Source organism: Stegostoma tigrinum, chromosome 14 (assembly GCF_030684315.1).
Source record: "Stegostoma tigrinum isolate sSteTig4 chromosome 14, sSteTig4.hap1, whole genome shotgun sequence".
In the NCBI taxonomy this organism is placed as follows: domain Eukaryota; kingdom Metazoa; phylum Chordata; class Chondrichthyes; order Orectolobiformes; family Stegostomatidae; genus Stegostoma; species Stegostoma tigrinum.
Window position 1 is genome coordinate 24,490,917 of NC_081367.1, and position 17,673 is coordinate 24,508,589.

General features: G+C 40.3%; 1 protein-coding gene across 6 annotated transcripts in view; it reads left to right on the forward strand.

Annotated features, from left to right (window-relative positions):
• Window positions 1-2,161: 2,161 nt before the first annotated feature.
• The window catches only part of LOC125457434 (guanylate cyclase soluble subunit beta-2-like), a 64,335-nt gene continuing 48,823 nt past the window's right edge, over window positions 2,162-17,673 (forward strand). For 2 of the 6 annotated variants that reach the window (XM_059651052.1, XM_048541617.1), the window contains exons 1-5: window positions 2,162-2,417; window positions 3,299-3,372; window positions 4,257-4,351; window positions 11,209-11,369; window positions 15,069-15,168. In XM_059651052.1, the coding sequence (XP_059507035.1) occupies window positions 2,415-2,417; window positions 3,299-3,372; window positions 4,257-4,351; window positions 11,209-11,369; window positions 15,069-15,168 (433 nt within the window). In that variant the 5' untranslated portion in view covers window positions 2,162-2,414. Of the gene's footprint in view, window positions 2,418-3,298; window positions 3,477-4,256; window positions 4,352-4,447; window positions 4,516-11,208; window positions 11,370-15,068; window positions 15,169-17,673 lie in introns of those variants that run through there. The other 4 variants (XM_048541618.1, XM_048541619.1, XM_048541620.1 and 1 more) reach the window with 4 other exon arrangements.

Below are 17,673 nucleotides of genomic sequence, written 5' to 3' on the forward strand. Positions count from 1 at the left end.
ATATGATTAGGGGTCCAGTGAATCATGCTGGATAAAAACATTGGTTGAAGAAAATGGAAGACATTTCTGAAATGTTAACTGTTTATCTTTGTCTGATGCTGCGGATTTGATAAACATTGTCTTCATTTTCCATTTTTATTTCAGATCTCCAGTACCTGCAGTTGTCTGCTTTTGTAATGAAAACTATCTCTTTTCATTCACCAGTGACAGCAAATGCAAATTTAGGAACTAAAACAGCAAAGCTCCCTTCACAAGAGACCTGTGAGAACAGGACATGCAACTTTGTATCTCCTTTTCTTAAGCAATCAGACTGGGGAATCCTTAAAAGCAGCAGAGAATCCAAATTAGAAAGTGTTGGTTCGAATCTTGGCTCAGATATTGTGATCAGTGGTAGACCATCAGATTTTGCCAGTCATTATGCTTACAGTTGCCCAGTGACTTTTCAAAGCCTTTTGTACTGCATGTTATGGTTATTAAAGAGCTATTTCAGCTTGGTACCCTCCACAAGAGATCTCAGACAAGTCTGAACATTGTCTCATCAACTAATCTTTCTGAGTTTCATATAATCTAAATGAGGGTATGTCAGGCAACACAATATAAAATCGTGTACAAAAGGCAAAATGAAGAGAGGAAAAGAATGATGGAACTAAAAGAGTGATATAAAAGACACAGAAAGAAAAAATTAAGAATTTTAGAAAAATCTCCACTAATGTGCAACCTTGAAGTTTTAAATGCTCACTTTCAGGACCAGTAAGGTTGTGTGATAGTAATTAAGTATTTTCAATCTGACAGAAGCTCATGAGGCTTGATTGCATCATTTCTGGCCTGCTTATTGAGGAAGTATTAGGTGAGCATCACAATTTCCTGTCTTTCACATAATTGAGCACAGAGTTTCCTGTCAAGGTGCTCGAGGAGCTCAACTTGTAGAGAAGCAGGGCATCAAAGGCATGAAATTCTTGATTATTGGGTTTAACCAGGTCTGTGTGGGCAGCAGAAGTTGCTGTTGGAGCTGCCCTGTAATGATGGTGGGCACTGAAAGTCACACCATCATTTGTACTGCAAATGGAATTCATGATTAAAATAGTTGCAGAGTTGGAAAGATAGAATTGAGATATGGACAGATCAAAGCAACAGAAAGAAAAAGTACCTAAATATGTACATTTAATTTAAAATCTCAAATTATAATAAAAATTTGGAGGAGCGAGACTCTGCTTGTAAAAGTTATTTCTCCCCATGCCATAGAAATTGTTTGGCAATAATTAAGATTTTTAAATGTCGCTAAATGGGTACTTACATTATAATAGATCAACTACAACCTCTTGTGTCACTTTAGTCTCTCTCAACAAGGTAAACAGAAGAATTCCATTCTCAATTTCTTGAAGTGGGGAGACAGTAAGGGGTGTAGTCATTTCGCAGCTTCTCAGGAGCTGGGCATCTCAGACAGCTTCTAGGTTTCTGCATGTAACTGGACATGTTTGCTTGTGGGAGTAATTGACCAATTTCCATGGTGAATAATTTTAGCCTCCTTGTTAATTCTACGCAAAACAGCTGGCCCCCAAACTAAATTTCAACAGTATGTATGAAAGGAGCATGCTGTGGGCAGGTTTTGTTGTAATAAGTTGATACATTCCAATAACCACACATGTGCTTTTAAACACAAAAATCGGGAAGTTGCTGTCTCACTTATTCGGCTTCTTCACAAGGTGCGCTGCGTTGGAATCTCACCAAAACAATAACCTTTGAAGTACATAGGATAAAGAAAGTCGCTGCACATGTTCAATTACTATCCACCAAGCCGGTCAGCAAAACGAGATTCTCTCAACTTAGCTTAAATATTCTTAAAGATGTTATAACTTTTTAATTATTGTCAAACATTCTGATTTTGTTTCACAAATATGGAAGCTTATTCATTCGGATTTGGAAATGTGAAAGAATCATTCTTTTCGCGTTTGACACTCACAGTCTCTAGTTATTCCCTACTTTTTGCTTCACTCAACTCTCCGTTTTGTAGGGGGAGGGGGAAGAGTGCAACGCGATATTGTATCTTCCGGTACACAGGGAGTTACTCGTAAACATTTCGCATCGTCCGCGTGGTTAAAACAGCAATCAGTTATTTGCTTTGTTCACACAAGCCCTGCGGTCACTCTGTAGAGGGCGCCCCGAACCACCAATGCAAAAGCCCATCCAGAGAAAAGGTGGAAGTACCGAGCGGGAACTGCAAAATCCGTCCCCCTCTCCGCCCCCCACCTCCACCCATCAACTGTATCTGTCAATGTTTCTTGCCGTGGTAGTCTCCGAAGAACAGCAATTGGAAACTGTCGTGTATTGTATCACAATTGAAATGTGACTTTTGAACGAGGAAACGTGTCAGTACCATTGACCAAACTGGCTGGACCCCAGTACTTTCACTGAGGATGGTAAGTGTTTATAAATCAGCGGTAAATTTGAGAGCTCAGTCATTGCCATAGGGCCGTAGTGGTCAGTTACATTAATTTGCGTTTATAATATAGACCAGTGATGGAGTGCTTGCTACTCTGTGCTTGTTCGAATTGTACCGACTGCGCTGCCGATATAAATATACTTCTGTGACATTGACAATTCGGGTACGACGGCTGTTATTCAAAGTATATTAAAGCGTTACCAAGCATAAAGGTCAAACCGCAGTATTGTTTGCACGAGGGACAGCTTCTTGGTTTCAGTCTGGTACATTTGTGTCATGCTTGGCTTGTGCTAGCGCAACGATGCACTGTTTGGTAGAAAGATTGACATATCTCATGCAGTCACCCGTGATGATATGAATGCAAATTACTAACTATAATTGTACAGTCCCAGAGACAAGTGCACGGGAAGAGCAACATTAAAATGGCGAGCCGAACATCTTTAAGGGGAGAAAATGAACATTAACATTCTTCTTGCTATAAGCATTTGATGTATATTACAAACGCCACAGTGTGAAAATTCCAGTTTGAGTGTAATTACAAGCCTAGTATAGTAGGTACCAGGAAGATGTATGATGTGGAAAATTGATTGTTACTCTGTGGTCCCGAGATATCCAAATGTGTGTCACAGATGCAAGTCAGAGTACACCGCGAGTTAGGTTCAAATTTTCAATATTTTGGCATGAGGAATGTTGGTGTGAAAAATATAGCGTCTCGAACGGGTTCCGGGTATGTGGTTTCCTGTGCATTAAAAATGCTGAGTTTGATAAGAACGTTTTAAAGAAAAGTTGGAAATGTAATTGAAATATCCATTGAAAAATGGAAATAGAACTTTGACTGATTCTGATTTCTTTTTGTAGTATGGATTTATTAACACATGTTTGAAGTCTTTGATTATAGAAAAATTCGGAGAAGAAACATGGGAGAAACTGAGGTAATTTCTGACACTTCCCCTCAGCCATAAGAGTGTTTCCGAATAGTGAATGTCCGCGCACATGTGAATACAAGTGATAATGGGAATAAACACAGGCTCCCTCGGTAGGTACTAGGGCTCAGACATGGACTCAGTATTAAACCTCAATGCAGAATCAAGGCAACTTTACATTGCAACATTATAAAATAAAATATCAATCCACTTCAAAAGAATAAATGAAATGTTCCATGTTGATCAGATTTCTGGTTATGGTTAATGCACCTATACTTATAATTTGCAGGCACCACTTCTAAATGTACATGTACATTTACATCGTTTAAAATCGATTAGTCTCTTATTTATGCTCGATATGTTTAAATTGTAGGTTACATGTTATGCTTACATTTAATAGATCCAATGGATGATTTATCTTAGTCCAAAGATATAGGTAGCACTCACTTAGCATTCGCTCCCCTACTGTAAAAGAAAACTTCGAAATAAATCGATTTTTTTCCCATTGAGTCTTCACATTGATATAAATGTTTATCACTTTGATGCAATGAGATGAATAAATTAAGACAATTCTGTTTTGTTTTGTTTTAATTGATTGTGTGTTTAAAGGCACATGCAGCAGTAACTTACTATGTTTGGGCGAGACCCCAGCCGCAGCCTGGTGTTTACATGCTGTGCGTATAGCAGTGGGAAGATTTCAATTTAAAAGTCCAACAGGCGGCGCACTTCAATACCTTGGTAGCTGTGCAGCCGAGTCCTTTAATGTCCAACTTCGCAAAAATGACAACTTTTAAAATACAGTAGCAATTATGGGAGATTGATGAATCTTAATAAGAATTTACAGTGATTTAATATGATTTCATGTTTTAAAACAAATATAAATGTTTCAACAGAATCGCTGCTGAAGTCCCAGACACTTTTATGACATTTAAAGTATATGCGGACGATAATACAATGCGACTGGTGGAAGAAGCTTGCAAATTGTTAGGTGGGTTTTCACGTTATAATTATCAAGATTAATACATTGCATTTCTAACTTCATGTTGCATTCAAATTATTACTCAATTTAACCCATTTCCCCAAGAGCTCCAGGTGACCTCGAGTATTTAGGTCTTAAGTGCAAAGGAATTATACGCAGTCAGGAACACTGAGGTTGGTCTCTGTCTTGATTCGCTTTCTTATCCTTACAATGTATTTTCATCCAAAAAAGTCTTGTTCACACTGCAAATGCAAGATGGTAGAATTTAATTTAAAGTTGTACCTGACTGGACATTAAATTCACACATTCTAACTTAATTTTCCTTCTCAGACCTGGTATGTTAATTTCACAATCTTTCAGCCTTATTGGTGAAGGAGAAATTAAGGTGCTTTTGTCTATTCTGGAGATCACCCCTCAACAACTTTCTGCCTTATAGGCCTCCAACCCTGCGCAGTCCTTTCTACCTTCGTCCCAAAATCCACGTACAGGAAAGACTCATTGTTTCAGCCCGTTCCTGCTCCACTGAATTTATTTCTTGTCTTTACTCTTACTTTGTCTCCTCTCATTCAGTCTCGTCCCATTTACAATGGAGATTTTTCCAATGCATTATACTACTTCCACAATTTCTAGCTTTCAAGCTCCAGCTGCTTCATCATCACCATGGACATGCAATTCCTATACACATCCAATTCCTGCTTCGTTTAATGGAAGTTTGATCAGAATTGAATTCCCCCACCCTCCTTCACCTGGTTCAGCTCATTCTCACTTTGAACAATTTCTTTGTTGTCTCATTTTCTCCACATCAGAGGTGTATCCATGGGTACCTGCAAGGGTACCAATTATGCCTGTCTCAGTTGGGTATGTAGACATTCCAGTCCAGTCGTACGTGGTTGCCCTCCAACACGGTTTTCCATAGTACATTGATGGCATCATTCATGCTGCATTGTTCTTTTGTCGACCATTGGAAAAGTTAATCAATTCTGTTTCTAATTTCCACCTTTCCCTCACTGTCACCTGACTTTTCCCCTGCTTTTCCCTCTGTTTACATTTCTGGTTGACTGCTAATATTCATGACAAACTCACCTTTTTTTTTATCAGCGATCACTCAGGTCAAGTATGATTGACTGGCATAAGGGCATCTATTGATAGGTCTTCAGACAACTGAAGAGGCCAATCCAGGATCCACAGATTCTATTGCATTGTGGGTAGTAATGGTGGTTGGAGTGGGCCTTCCTGACATTGTGCCTCCCTTTGTGTAAGAGTCACTTCTGTTCAATGGCAGGGTGGAGATTGCTTTCATGGTGTATAGCTCCCTGCTGGATAATGTATCTCCAATGATTCCAGTTTGTAGCCATGTCCTCCCAGTTGTTGATGTTCATTTATCCTTTCTTCATTCAGGGGATGAGGGTGACACTGACCAGGCAGCATTTATTGCCCATCCCTAATTAGCTTGAAGGCAGTTTAGAGTCAACCACATTATTGTGGGTCTGGAGTCACTTGTGGGCCAGTTTCCTTCCCTAAAAGACATTTAGTGAACCAGATAGGTTTTTCCCAACAATTGGCAATGGATCCAATGTCATCATTAGATTCTTAATTCCAGATATTTTATTGAATTCAAATTTCACTGTCTTCTGTGGCAGGATTTGAACCCAGGTCCTCAGAACATTGTCTGGATCTCTGGATTAACAGTCTAGTGATAATACCACTTGGCCATTGCCTCCCCAAACAGATAAAAAGCAGTTGTTGATACGTAATTTCTTGAAGTTGGTCCAGATGTTATCTCTGAAGCATTCCTTTTGGCCATCAGGGGCATGCTGAAGTTTTTTTTATTCCAAAAAGATGTTTTATTCATAACAAATCTCTTTGCATACATACATTGTCACAAAAACAGTTTGGTTCTGTATGGTTGCAAATCAAGTAAATAAACAAAACATTGGACTTTGACTCTATCCAAAAAAGCAAAGACCTCTCTAACACGTACAATACTAATATTTACATATATTTGAGGCACTAGGAGGGTCCAATAACTGAACGGACCCCCATTTATCTACAGGAAGACCTCAGACAGTGGTCTTTCCCCACTGCATCTTGTTGACAGCTGCCCTAAGCTTCAGCTTGTAGTGTGAATACATGATCTGTTTTGGGAGGCATGAATTGGGCATTCGGATGACATGGAGTTGCTGCTGAATTATGGTGGTGGTAATGCTGGCTGTATTGGCCTCCTTCAAGATGCTGATGTTAGCGCATGTGTTTTCCCAGGTGATCCACAGGATTGTTTGTAGACATCTCTGGTGACGTTGCTCTAGTGCTTTAAGTGCCTACTGTGGGTAGTCCACGCTTCAGCTCCATATAGTATTGTGGGAGAGATAACAGCTTTGTAGACCAGTAATTTAGTCTGGGCCTGTAGGTCATGGTCTTCAAACACCCTTCTTCTGAGTCAGGCGTAGGCTCCACTGGCACAGCTCAGACAGTTGACACTTAGTGACACCTACAGATACTATGACTATACTTCCTCACACCCTGGTCCTTGTAAGGACTGTCTTCCATTCTCCCAGTTTCTCTGTCTCTATCACACTTATTCAATAAAACCTCCATCCACAGAGGCCCCTCTGACTTGTCCTCCTTTTTTCTCAGTCGGGGATTCCACCCCATTGTGGTTGACAGAGGTCTAACCATTTCACACACTTGTTCCCTCAGCCCTCCATCTCTCTCCCAGAATAATGATAGATTTTACCTTGATTGATTTTATCCCCAACCAGCCTCCTGATTCAAAGGAGCACTTGATGCTATTTCCACCATCCCCAGCAAGATGCCCACCATCAAACACATCTTACTGTCAGCATTCTGCAAAGAATGTTCTCTTCTTGACATTCTGGCCCATTTCTCCATCACTCCTGAAACTTCCTCAGGGCCACTGCCCCCCACTCCCATGTCATCTTTCTATGCAATTGCAGTAGGTGTAAGCGTTGCCCTTTTGCTTGCTCCTTCCTCATTGTCCCAAAAACACCTTCTAGGTGAATCAATGGTTTACTTGCACTTTGTTCAATCTATTTGCTATATTTACTGCTCACAGTGTGTCCTCCACTACATTGGTGAAACCAAATGCAGACTAGGTAAGTGCTATGCAGAATACCTCTGCTCTGGGCAAGCTGGAGGTCCAGTACTTATTTTCACCGTAGGCACTTTACAGACTTCAGGTCTCAACAATGGATTCAACAACTTTAGAGAATAAACACTGTCCTCTGTTTTTATTGCACCCCATCTGCTACACACACACACACTTTGCTCTTAGCAAAGTTGACTCTCTATCTACTATTCATTCGTACTGTTAATATCTTTTTGCATCCATATTGCTGGTCTACTGCCAATAGCACTCTCTTTGCCTGTTGCTGTGGGCACCCTTGCCATCTGATCCACTCTCTCCTGTTGTCCTTTCGTCAACAGCTAAACAACCACCATTTTCAAGCCACGTTCAGTTCTGAGGAAGAGTCACAATGGACTCTAAATGTTACCTCTGTTTCTCTGCCCACAGATGCTCTCAAACCTGCAGTTTCTCCAGCACTTTTTTAAATATTTAAAATCTCTAGCATCTGCAGAACTTTGCTTTTAATTATGTTGCTTGTGTGGTTCACTGAAACCATAGATACCTGGTTTTCCACTTTGCAACATTGCCAGCTCATACTTTCAGCGTTGTGCTACCCAAAAGTTGTAAAGGCCTAAACATGCCAGGTAGGTACATTGAACAATGCTATTTATATAAACCACAGCAAATTAAAAAGTGAAATCATGATGAGTTAAGTTTAGACAACCCAAGAGTCCATTTGGCAAAATTGTCAACCATATCTGCAAGAAGAATAGGAAATCCAATGGAGTGTTTTTCATGATTAACTGAAGTTCTAGAATGGTGACTCCAGATTAGCTGAACTTGTCACATGTCATACCATCGTGCCTAACAATTGAAGGGAGTTGGTTCACACTGGAGTGTGAAATGACAGGTGTGTGCAGCATGGCTTCAAAATGATCTTGACCACATCCTGAATGAATATTCACCAAGATACATTTTGAATGTGATTGAAGCCACATAATATTGACATCTTTTACAAGACCATGCTTTAATTTTTAAAGAAGAAGCATGTAATGGGGGAAAGTGAAGTAAAGAACATATCACTGCTATGGACTACATCAATGTAGATGGCACTTACATAGATGGCTACAGCTCCTTGTGAGACAAAAGTCCAAGAAACTACATTGCTACTCATGCACTACAAGGTGAACAAACCAGTGTGGGTGACCTCCAACATTTTTTGAAACATGGACCAGAAAAGTGGACAATGCTGTCAATGGAAGAAAAGGGAGATTGTCACCTTGATGACTCTGATAAGTCTGAGAACTGCCCAGCCACTCACCTGTGTTGAAACCTAGCTGAAACCTTCCTAGCTGAAACCACAAAAGCTGGAGAGATGCTTTGGGATTCCACACCACAGTACAGACAAGGAAACCATGTTTGACTGCATTGATGATGTAGTGGACAATATCACACTTGTTTAAAGATGGCACACCAAACAGAAAAAGTTACTGAGTTTTTCCAGTGAAGATTACCAATGTTAATCGATGCTTTTAACTGTACTAGGTCAGGCTATTGTAACGTGTGAATAAATTGAAAATTAAAGGTACCTACCACATATGTACTGCTTCATTGTGATCGTTTTGCTTCACAGAACATGCTTCGTAGAATCATAGGATCCTTACAGTATGGAAGCAGGCCATTTGGCCCCTCGAGTCCACACTGACCCTCCAAAAAGCATCCCACACAAACCACCCCTCCTCCCCAATCTACCCCTATAACCCTGCATTCACCTGTTATGGAAGGGAAGAATTTAGTCATTTAGCCTATTATTTCGACACAAGCTCTCTGAATAACTGTTCTGACTTAGCACCATTCTCTTGCCTTTCCCCCCATATCGCTTGAATGATTCAATTGAATTTGTCACTTCCATATTTCTGGGCAATGGATTCCAAACTCAACTTGCTGTTTTGAAATGTTTTTTGCACATAGGATTCTGTGTTTTTTCCAGTTCGCTTGTGTTGTCTTGTTCCTGATTGTTTTATGAGGGAGAACAATTTCTCCCTATCTCATCGATCTGGATACCCCATGACTTTAAAAACCTTGATCAAATTTCTCCTTAGCTTTCTCCTCTCCAGGTTAAAAGCCCCAACTTGCCCAGACCTTCTTCATAATTTCAATTTATGATCTCTGGAACCAGTCTTGGAAAATCATCTGCACTCTTTCCAGTGCATTCACATCCTTTCTCATGTGTAGCCCAGAACTTTACTATCCTCCAGCTGAGTTCTAAGTAGTGACTTGTGCCATTTTGGCATTGCTTTCTTGCTCTTGTTCTCTATATCCATATTATTAAAGCAGAGGATATACTGTATGCTTTATTAATGAGTCTCTCATCTATCCCGACCCCTTTAATGAATTCTGTGCACATTCACTCAGACCTGTCTGCTTCTGCACACCTTTAAGAGTGGAACCCTTTATTTTATCTTGTCGCTCTATGTTCTTTGTATCATCTCACACTTCCTGCATTGAGCTTCATTAGCTACCCACTCCACTAACTTGTTTATGTCCTTGAGTAGTTTTACACTCTTCTCATTATTTACTATGTTTCCAAGTTTTGTATCATTCACATCCTTGGAAATTGACTGCTGCACACTAATACCTAGATCATTAATGTAATTCAGTAAAAGCAAGGGTCCCATTACTAGTGCTGGAGGATTCCACTGCAGTCTGTCTTCCTGGCTGAAAAATATCCATTAAACATTATTATGCTTCCTGTTACTTAGTCAATTTTGTATCCACATTACTACTGATGTTGTATTCCATGAACTATAATTTTGCTCTCAAGTCTGTTATGCATCACTGCATTGAATGCCTTTTGGAAACTTACATTCGTCACATCAAATGCATTACTCTGATCGAGACACTTTGTTACCTCTTTGAAAAAAATGTCCAACAAATTAATTAAACACAATTTTCCCTTAGGGAATTCATGCTAACACTTTCTAATCGACCCACATTTTTCCATATGACTATTAGTTCTTACATAAATAATTGTTTCTAGAAGCTTCCCACTGCTGAAGTTAAATGAATGGCCAGTAATTGTTGAGCTTATCCTTATAAATATACTTGAATGCAGTTGTATTGTTTGCAAATCTCCAGTCTTCCACACCTCCCGAGTCTAGGGAAGAATGTAAGATTATAGCCAATGTCTCCACAATTTCCATTCTCTCTACCTTCGATACCCTTAGATGCATCTGCTCTGGACCTGGTGTCTTGTCAACTTTAAGTACTGAAAGTTTATCCAAAACCACCACCTTGTCAATTCAGTACATTGTTTAAAGCTAAAAAAAAACTTGCAGTGAGCAATTATTTAAGAATTAAAGACATTGACTAAATGTTCACTATTTGAATTGCCGTCAAGCCTAAAATGTTCATTTTTTGTTCGTACATTGTTCTTTGACAATGTCTGTTTGTGCTACTATTGATAACACTGCCTTCAGCCACCTCACCCCTTCCTTATTAGGCTTCCTTTTTGAACATCTCACTCTTTCCGTCCCTCTCTAGTTTACAAAACCTTTTCACGGGTCATGCTTCTGACTAAACTTTTTGTCTCTTTTGGAAACTCTATTTTTTTGTATTTAAAAGAAAGATGTTCCTTTATTTTACTTATTCACTGCACCTTCTCTATCCTTTACGTGCCATGGAATATGTTCAGAATGAAAGTCACCATATAAAAGCCAGTTGTTGCCAAAAGTCTGTAATTTTTTGATCTTGGTAACGTGTGTTTTTTTGTGACCTCCAGATGTGGAGCCAGCTATGGTGTTACAGCAATTTGGAGAGTATTTTTTTGAGTTTTGCAAGAGATCTGGATATGATCACATGCTCCGTACTCTGGGAGGCAACCTAATGGAGTTCATTGAGAACCTTGATGCTTTACATAGTTATCTTTCATTATCCTATCAGGCAAGTTTAAATGAGTTTTCTGAGACTTTAAGGATCTGTTGAACATTCTAAAAGTTTTTATACTGTAGTAAGTGGACAATTTACCGGAATTTTAACTACCTTTGTTTAGCTGTAGATTCAGCTTTTCGTTTTAGAATTATGGGAAACATTGGCACTGCATGAGTGATTCATTTGCAAACAAGCACTAAAATATTAGTAACACGCCAATACTGTAAATACAATTTCAATTCCTATGTGCAATTAATTTTTATTTTGACATGTCATTATAAAGGCATCAGATTTGAATGTTCACCCTGCTTATAATTACCACAATTCAGCCTTTATACTCTCTTATTGCTCTGAAAGTTTGGCGGAGAAAGGTAGTGTGTGTTTGTGTAAATGGGTTCCAAGGTGACATGCTGGATTCATGGATTGATTAGAGCATCTATAGAGACCAGCAGAGGTCTGTGTTGGCTGTCTGAAGAGCAGTTTATGCTGGCCAGTAGAAGGCTGGAACCAAATTAGTACTCTTTTGCAAATTCAACTATTCTATAATGCAGCTGGGCAGGTTTTGTATATCCTAGGAAATTATTAATTAGTGGTTAACTAGTGTGGATTACTGTTAGGAATTAGGGAGTGGGGGATGGCGAAAGCAAAGCTAATTAAAGAGCTGTGATTTTTAATTCTTTGCTGTAGATAATATTGCAATCCAAAATTCTAATCATTCAGGTGATAACGGGAGAACAAAAAAAACATGAACCTAAAATAACAGGCAGAAAACTTTGAAAAGACTCAACAGGTCAGGTAGCTTAAATGCAATATGAAACATTTAACATTTCAGGTTGATAATCTTTCAACAGAACTGGGAGAAGCTAGAAACTTGTGGGGTATTTAGGGAAAGGCACCAAAAGAAAGTCCATGATAGGGAGGAAAATGGGAGAGATAGGTGACAGAAGTGTTCACCTTGCACAAGCGAAGGAAATTGTGATGCAGTAGTAAAATTGGCAAAGGATGTGTCTGTAGGAGATTCACAGCTGTCAGAAAGGGAAGATAAGAGAAAAAACTGGTACAGCCGATAGAAAAGTAAATAATAAGAGGTACAGGGTGGAGGCAAAGGCTATGATCTGAAATTGTTGAACTCGGCTTTGGGTGTGGAAGACTGTAAACTACCTACTCGAATAATGAGGTGTTTTACTTGAACTTAAGTTGAGTCTCACTGGAAGTGTGCAGTGGGCCAAGAACAGAGATGTCAGCCTGAGAGCAAGTTAGCGAATTAAAATGACAGGCCAATGGGAGCCCAGAGTCAAACTTGCAGGCTGTGCAAAGCTGTTCTGTAATGCAGTCACCCAATCCATGTTAGAGGAGACAACATTTTGAGCAGTGGCTATAATATACTACACTGAAAGAATTGGTACCTATCCAACCTACCATCCAACATACCCACCTACCAACTTATCCATCTGATACCCTATCTATCTGCCACGCCTCCCACCTGCAACATCTCCCACCTGCCACGTCTCTGACCTGCCACCTTGCATCCACCTGCAACATCTCCCACCTGCCACATCTCCCACCTGCCACATCTCCCACCTGCCACATCTCCCACCTGCAACATCTCCCACCTGCAACATCTCCCACCTGCCACATCTCCCACCTGCCACATCTCCCACCTGCCACATCTCCCACCTGCCACATCTCCCACCTGCCACATCTCCCACCTGCCACATCTCCCACCTGCCACATCTCCCACCTGCCACATCTCCCACCTGCCACATCTCCCACCTGCCACATCTCCCACCTGCCACATTTCCCACCTGCCACATCTCCCACCTGCCACATCTCCTACCTGCCACCTTGCACCCACCTGCCATGTCTCCCACTTGTCACCTCACATCCACCTGCCACCTTGCATCCTCCTGCTACATCTCCCCTGCGACGTCTCCTACCTGCCACTTCACAACCCCACCTGCCGCCTCTCCCACCTGCTACGTTATCCACCTGCCCTGTCACCCAACTGCCCTGTCACCCACATGCCTTGTCACTGATCTGCTGCCTCACCTACCTGCCACCATACCATTTACCAACCCACCTAACTACCAGTTCACTCATCTTCCACCTCACCCATGTGCTTCCTCACCCACCTGCTGCCTCACCCACCGACACCTTACCCACCTACCAAAATACTCCCCTATGATCTCAACTACGTCCCACCGTACCCACTGATTCACCTGCCAATGTCCTCCCCTATCTAACACCTCACCCACACTAGCCTGTTACCTCATCCACCCTTTACACACCCAGTTAACTCACTCACTTACCCATTTTATCACCTATTCAGTCACTCACCCTTTCACTCACTCATGCACTAACAGTCATACTACACGCTCAAAGGTGCCATAAGACATCCGGTGCCTAAAAAGGGGTTGAGTCCTTCCTGTTCTGCAAGTCTACTCTGCTTCAGAAGAACTCACTGAGAGTAACAAAAGCCAAAAGCACGGTGGATTCTGAGGAAGCGTTGCCAGACCCGAGACATTAATTTTGATTTGTCTTCTTAGATGCTGCCAGACCTGCTGAGCTTTTCCAGCAACTTCGGTTTTGGTCTCTGAGAGTATTGATCACCTCAGTTCAGGTAAAGCATAGAACAGCAACGTCAAGCCAGAGGAAAGTTCAAGTGGAGTGGCAATCCAATGATGATTTATGCTACTCAGAAGGTTTCGGCCAAACTTAGCCAACAGCACCTCATCTTACCCTTAGGAACTTTACAGCCTTCATTCAATATGGAATTCATCAATTGCAAGTCAGAATATTGCGAACCTAACATTTATGCTTTTTTAAAAACTGGTAACTCTTCTGTCGTCAATCTCTCGTGTTTTTCAGCCTATCGCAGACTTCCTTTTGTCTCTTACCCTTCCATCCTCTCTCAAAACCCATTCCATTTCTATCTCTTCCCAGTTCTGATGATAGGTCATCAACCTGAAACGTTAACTTTGCTTCTCTTTCTACAAATGTTGCTGAATTTGCTGAATACTTGTAGCACTGTTTGTTTTTATTTCAGTTTTCAGCTTCCTTGTTAGTGAAGCCAACCAGTGCTCCATACTGGTGAGCTACATGGTTTTCATTAGTAAAACTATGGCAGTACATCAGTGCACGTTTGAGAGTTACTAAACCATGGGCCTTTCTAAGCAATATCTAAGTTCTATAGACTTAGGCAGCTAAGGTGTGGCTCTATTGAAATATTGTGTGCATTACATATCAGGTAAAGGAATGTTATGTGGGTGTTTGCTCAGTAGCTTGGCTTGGAGACTCCTAGGCATGGCAATGGATTTCTGCACAAACCATGGCCAACTGATCAAAACAATCAAAGTGGTTTATATCCAGGCAAATATAAAGAGTACAAACACAATATTTCTTGTCATTTACCAAGTTTAAGGGGAAGAAAGCATTTGATGCATCCTCCCTCTCTGAAAACTGAAGTCCATATGACACTCCCATCCATAATTTCCCATCATATAATAACAAGAAGCTTTGTGTTCGAACTTTATCACAACATTTTTAAAAAAAGCATTTTTAAGAAGATCTTAATTGGTAAATTAAGCAAAAGCTATCTTGAAAGCTAAGTTGTTACCTTTAATAAGACGGATGTACTGATTTTGTAGTCTTCTATTAACCAATGCAATCCAACAAAATGTTCAACTTTAGTATTTTACTCGCATTATGCAGGAGATGAATGCACCATCCTTCAGGGTGGAAAAAAATGAAGACAGTTCCATGCTACTGCACTATTATTCCGACAGGAGAGGACTGTGTCACATTGTCCCTGGTAAGAATGCGTAGATAAGATTACTTTTATAACTTTTGTACTTTATAATTGTAATCCCTAAACATAGTGAGGAGATATTGGCCGAGGACAGAGAATTGTTAGTATTTCACCATTGTTTACAATGGGACTGAGAGACAGATCATGTAACTACAGGCCTGTCAGCTTAATATTGCTGGTAGATAGATTATTAGAAGAAGTTCTGAGGAATAGTATAAACCACGATTAAAACAGATACATGGTTCCGCTTAAGGCAGTAAACATGGATTGTGATGAAACATGATTGAAATAGGAAGTGTCAGTTTGGGTAGTGTATTTCGTATTATTTATATCGCGTTTAACAAAGCTTTCTACAAGGCCCTACAACACAGACTATCCAAAAATATAAGGCTTAAGTAGCAAGTGAGATCCAAAATTGACTCAGAAGATGGAAGCAAAGGCTGTTAGTTGTCAGGTGTTTTTGTGACTGGGAGGCTGTTTCCCATGAGGTTATGCAGAGCTCAATATTAGATGTTGTTCATATTTTATCCAAAATATGTAAACCTAGTGGGATTTATTAAGTATTGTGCAGATGAAGAAAATGTTCATTGCATAGTTGATAACATGGAAGAATTCTGAACACTGCAGGGAAAATATCAATTAATTAGTCAGGAGGGCAGAAAAGTGACAAATGTAATTCAGTCTGAAAGTATGGGGTATGTCACTTTCGGAGGACAAACAATCTGCACAGATATTAACATGGACAAATTTGTTGACCAGAATTGTACCTAGTGCTCTAGTTGTGATACAATTAATGCTTTATACCATTTTAACATAGATCTTTTATTTTATGCTTCAACTAATAAAGCAAAATAGACCTTATGCTTTCTTAATCACTTATCTACCTGACCTGCTACCTGAAGGGATCTATGAACATTCCTTCCAAGGACCCTCTGCTCCTCTGCACTTTTCAATATATTGCCATTCATTATGAATTCCCTTGTCTTGGTATCACATTTATGTTCAGAAAACATAGTTTATTCCAAAGCATATCACTATGCTGTTGTTGTACCGTTAAACCACCTTATTGGTTGAATGAAATCCTTTCGATTTTTTTTCATGCAGAAGCTAGGTACAATTAATGGAAACCATTTATTTTGTGTATTTCATCCTTTTGTTGAAAACTTTGATATTGCATAAGATGTAAGACCACCCTGGGCATTGTATCAATTGCTTCTGTGTGACATGTTTCCTTAATATCGTCAAGACTAATGATCACTAATTAATTTGAAGCAATGTTCAAAGTTGTGACCTCCTTTAAAGGTTCAGGCATGCAAGATTTTCTTACCTTTGGTCTTAAAGCAAGCATATCACATTAAGGATTAAACTAATAGTCCTTCTCCGTTGTATATATTGTGTTTGCATCCACTGGTACCATCAGAGATGCTTTCTGTCGATTCACTGCTACCAATTCTTATTATTGGTGTAAATCTAAGTCGCTGATGCCATTGTTAAAATATATCAATAAGAAGTCTATGGCTGAATCTTTACAAACAGTATAGGTTTATTAGATGATAACAAAATGTGAAGCTGGATGAACGCAGCAGGCCAAGCAGCATCTCAGGAGCACAAAAGCTGACGTTTCGGGCCTAGACCCTTCATCAGAGAGGGAGAAGGGAAGAGGGTTCTGAAATAAATAGGGAGAGAGGGGGAGGCAGACCAAAGATGGATAGAGGAGAATATAGATGGAGAGGAGAGTATAGTTGGGGAGGTGGGGAGGGGACAGGTCAGTTCTAACCCCTCCCTATCCCCGCCCCACCTCCCCACCTATACTCTCCTCTCCACCTATCTTCTCCTCTATCCATCTTCGGTCCGCCTCCCCCTCGCTCCCTATTTATTTCAGAACCCTCTCCCCTTCCCCCTCTCTGATGAAGGGTCTAGGCCCGAAACGTCAGCTTTTGTGCTCCTGAGATGCTGCTTGTCCTGCTGTGTTCATCCAGCTTCACACTTTGTTATCTTGGATTCTCCAGCATCTGCAGATCACATTATCTCTGATCATAGATTTATTGCATTGTACTTGATTACTAGTTGCATTTCATCTGAGTTACATGATAGTCTCTTGTGAAAGTTTGGGCTAGACTTAAGGGTCAGTAAACAGTACGATAAACAACATAGAACTGAGCACTTAGACTGACCTTGCAACTTAGAACAATTGATACTGAGAACTGGTTAGTTTCTACCTGGAGCAGTTCTTTATATTCTGTTGAGTGGAGCTTACCTCATGATATCAATCAACACTAGGTACTAACTGCCTGCTCAGTACTCTACACTGCATTCATTGTCAAACAATTGTCTTGTGATTGGTAATTGGAATTGAATGCAGTTTTGAATGGTGCATTCTGACCAACGTACTACACAGCTTTGGTACGATGATTTTAAGTATGTGTGGCATGGTGCCAGCAATGTAGCTCGACATTCAGTTTGCCTTTGTAGTGTTCTTGATTTTCACAAAGCAATGAATGGGCAAGG